The sequence below is a fragment of the Gavialis gangeticus genome, unplaced genomic scaffold (assembly GCF_001723915.1).
Source record: "Gavialis gangeticus isolate Ggan-Ray unplaced genomic scaffold, GavGan_comp1, whole genome shotgun sequence".
Lineage (NCBI taxonomy): Eukaryota > Metazoa > Chordata > Crocodylia > Gavialidae > Gavialis > Gavialis gangeticus.
The window spans coordinates 54647123-54650983 of NW_017729032.1; the positions used below are offsets into that span (position 1 = coordinate 54647123).

General features: G+C 41.4%; 1 protein-coding gene across 3 annotated transcripts in view; it reads left to right on the forward strand.

Annotated features, from left to right (window-relative positions):
- LOC109302590 (neurobeachin-like) overlaps positions 1 to 3861 on the forward strand; it is a 494933-nt gene that overhangs the window by 422818 nt on the left and 68254 nt on the right. For all 3 annotated transcript variants that reach the window (XM_019524185.1, XM_019524186.1, XM_019524187.1), the window contains exon 13: positions 2819 to 2986. In XM_019524185.1, coding sequence (XP_019379730.1) covers positions 2819 to 2986 — 168 coding nt within the window. The remainder of the gene's footprint in view (positions 1 to 2818; positions 2987 to 3861) is intronic.

Consider the following 3861-nt stretch of genomic DNA (forward strand, 5'->3'; position numbering starts at 1 on the left):
AATTTCACCCTGCTGGCACTCAAATACCAGGACCAAGAGCCTACTCAGTGTAAGGTGGGTAAGGGCACCTAAACCCCTGCCCCCACCTTCAGGGCACATAAACCTCTGCCCCTGTCAGGTAAGCTTATTGAGAAGCACCGGAGTCCTATGGGGTGTTAGACCCTGGAGTGGGGGTCAGGCACTCTGAGTGAGCAGAACCCAAGCCGAAGAGGATGTAAGACCCCAGGTCCTGAGAGTTGCAGGGTGTTGTGGCATCAGGTAAGCTCAGGGAGTAGCAACTGAGCCCTAAGGGATGGAAGACCCCAGGCCCTAGTGAAAAGGGCAGAGTTGTGGCCCAAGAGAGGGGCTTAGTAGTCCGGTGAGGGGCCAGGAGCGAAGTAGGACCATAGTGAGTCCCATTTGGGTGAAGGTCACAGCACTCAGTCCCATTTGGGTGAAGGTCACAGGAGAGGCCCAAAAGACCGCTCCAGGGCTGAGTGAGGGGTGAAGAAAAAAGCCTGAAGATTTCCATGGAGTAGGGTGGAATGAGTATGGCCTGGATAGGCAGTATGCAAGAGACCAGGTGAGAGCTGGTGAAGTGCAAGAGGCCCTGGTGACAGGGGGTAGTGTGTGTGTGGCCCCAAAGTAGGCAGTGTGTGCTAAAGATAAAGCTGTGTGCCCAGTTTGGCCTGGCCTTGAGCCAGAGTATCATCACACAGTGAGACATCAGGGAGGCATGGGACATGTGTAGGGTTGGTAGGAGTGTGTACGTATTGCCCACGGTCATTTGGGCACACAAAGGGCAGCCTTTCACCTATTTTAAATCATAACCAATTATCAGCAAGGCATGGCAGGTGAGCAAGGTGGGCAGTTTGCCCAGAAACAAGGGCAGGGCCATAATAGTATCAGGCCTGGAAGGTGCCTTTGTCACAATACAAAATAAAAACAGAAGTATTTCCATTCAGAAATGGTGTTGTGATGCCTAAGAGAAATTCTAATTCAGGTGCCTCATGCTCTCATTGTCACTCCTGCCTGGATGACATCTCCCATGATGTACCACAGTTTTCTTCCCTTAAGCTGAGGTTGTATCATGGAACTCTTTGGCTACCATGTGTCATGAGGGAGGTAGTCCAGTTTGTAGGGGCTGATCCTTAGAAAGCAATAGGAACCTGAGCAAATTGTACTATAACTTCTATGAGACACAATGGTGGGACATGCAAATAGAAATAATTCACTTCAAGGATGTAATTGTGGGGAAGGGGTGATAGGGGCACTGCCCCAGGCACTGACTTGTGGGGGTGTGAGAACATGGCTGTTGCTGGCCACTGTACATTCACATTTATGATCACAATAGCAGCCAGAAGTCACCACTTTCACTTTGTCCCAAGCACATCCATACATTGCTGTTTCACCGCTTAAACAATAGTTTCTTGGCATATTTTCTGTAAGTCTGACCTAATAAAAAAAAATTTATTAAAAAAAAAGTTCAAACTCAGAATTTTCTGTCTAAATCAGTAGCATAACTGAGAGGGTTACTTTAGTGGGGGGGTGGGGCACAAAAGCAGTTGTTGCTGAAGCAGCAGATGAACATGCTATTGCAGTTGGCACAGCAAGAGTCAGTGCCATCCTGGGTACCATGCAACTGCCCCAGTTATGGAGCTCCTCTACTATTCTTCTGGTTTTGACTCGTCCTAGTAGTTGGTACAGTATCAAGTACAGGGCATCCATTAATGTAACCGTATTTATTACATGCATGCTGAAAAGCTGCAGAAGGGAGCAGTGTACTTTTCCAAATCCAAGCTCATGAGCAAGCACGAGACATGGTCAGCTAGTAAAAGGAGGTGAAGGGATGCCTGTATCTGACCTGAGACTTGAGAGTCTTTCAATGCAGACAGTTCTAATAAAGGTTATGCTACTGAGCAGGGGGTCTAAACTCAATCGTAATAATAAGCTCATTCCCTATGGCTGTGATTTGGTAGCTTTGCTTGACCTCCTCTACTGGAAAAATGATAATGATCTCTGAACCCTTCTTAAACTAGGCAGTCACAGCTCTTCTTTCTTCTGTTGGAGAGTAGGAAGTTTTCCTCTGTTTTGAGACACTACTTAGGAAAAGAGCACTTTGCACAGTCAGCCACAGCTGCCACTTGGAGTTAAAACATTTTCCCTGTAGAAATAATTACAACTAATACTGTATTCCTGCCTTTTGTTTTAGGTCTAAGAATTATTAGAGCTGGTGGGAAAGTGAGTGAGGGATTGGATATTTTTGCAGCTTTTTTCCATTTTCATAATTCTTAAAAAAATATCTGGCAAAGTTATCTGATAGGTCTAAAATTAATAATTTAAATAATCATTAGAAGAAATTCTGTAGCTAAAAAATTAATTTCTTATAAGACTGAATAAAACAAGACCCATGTCTCACTATTGTTCACAGTACAATTAGTTGTGGCTTTGTTAACATACAGCTACTCCTCGCTTAACTTCATAGTTGAAAAATACCACTTAAAGCAAAACGATGTTAAGTGAATCCAATTTCATCACAGTAGTTACCTACTAGCATGCAGCAGCCAAACAATGCGCTAACTGACCATAGCACAACTTTAAATGAGTATGTTCTCTAATAGATCAGTGAAGTAATAATGAAACAACATTAACCGGGATGACATTAAGTGAGGAGTACCTGTATGTTTGTTTGTAGGACTCTAAATATATTGTATTATCCTGAACAAGAAATGGAATGTTGTCCATTACAACCTTTTCAGATAGTAGGGAAAGGTAGGAGAGACTTTAAGAATGAAATTGTATGAAACATTTTTTCTCTGACTCTGAATTTCATCTCTAGGCCCTGGAAAGTGAGTTTGTATCATGTCAGCTTCATCAGTGGATTGACCTTATATTTGGCTACAAGCAAAGAGGACCAGAAGCAGTGCGTGCACTCAATGTTTTCCATTATCTAACATATGAAGGATCTGTGAATCTGGACAGTATCACTGACCCTGTCCTCAGGGAGGTAAGTACTTGTTACCATTCGTCCTAAAAACTACTGTAATCTCTCAGGAATTATTTTTTTCCAGGTTAAAAAAATCTTTTTTTGGTTGACACGATTCAAACCTTGGAATCCAAGATAAACAGTCAAATATACTTAAGCATAAAAAACAACACTTTCTTTACCAGGAGTCACTGAGATACAACATGGTCAGTTATGGTATATTATATGTATTATACTTCATAGCGTATTGCCTTTCATGATTAGCCTCTGACAGATTCACTTACTAAAGTTGGAAGGTTTAAATAATAAATTCCTTGACATTGTGGTCATGCATGAAAGGAAAAAGTCCAATATTATCAATCAGATAATGCAACAGGAATTGTACATATCAAATAGAATTATGGGTGTATAAAAATAATTGGTTTAGATTACTTTGATTTTGCTTTCTGTAACATACAGTCAAATGTTACCAAAGAAGGAGATTTTCTGTATGTGTTTTGTTCTTTGCATATGTGTTGGGTTTTTAAATGTCAAATATCTTTCCACTAGTTGTCTTTGTGGAATCATGTTGCTATCCTTGTGTGTGTTTTGTTTCCAATTGTTGTACTTGTTTTTAGAAAAAAACATTAATCTGAAAAATTATTACTATACATATCCTTCATGTATTGGGTAAAATGATTAAAAATTAGGTGAAAAGTGTGAAGATGCAACAGCTGCTAGATGAGTCCATTCCCCCAGATATTTACCATCTGTTGTATGCAAAACAGTAATCATTTATATATTGCCAGACTGTAGAAGTGTGTGTGTGTGTGTGTGTGTGTGTGTGTGTGTGTGTGTGTGTGTGTGTGTGTGTGTGTGTGTGTGTGTGTGTGTGTGTGTGTGTGTGTGTGTGTGTG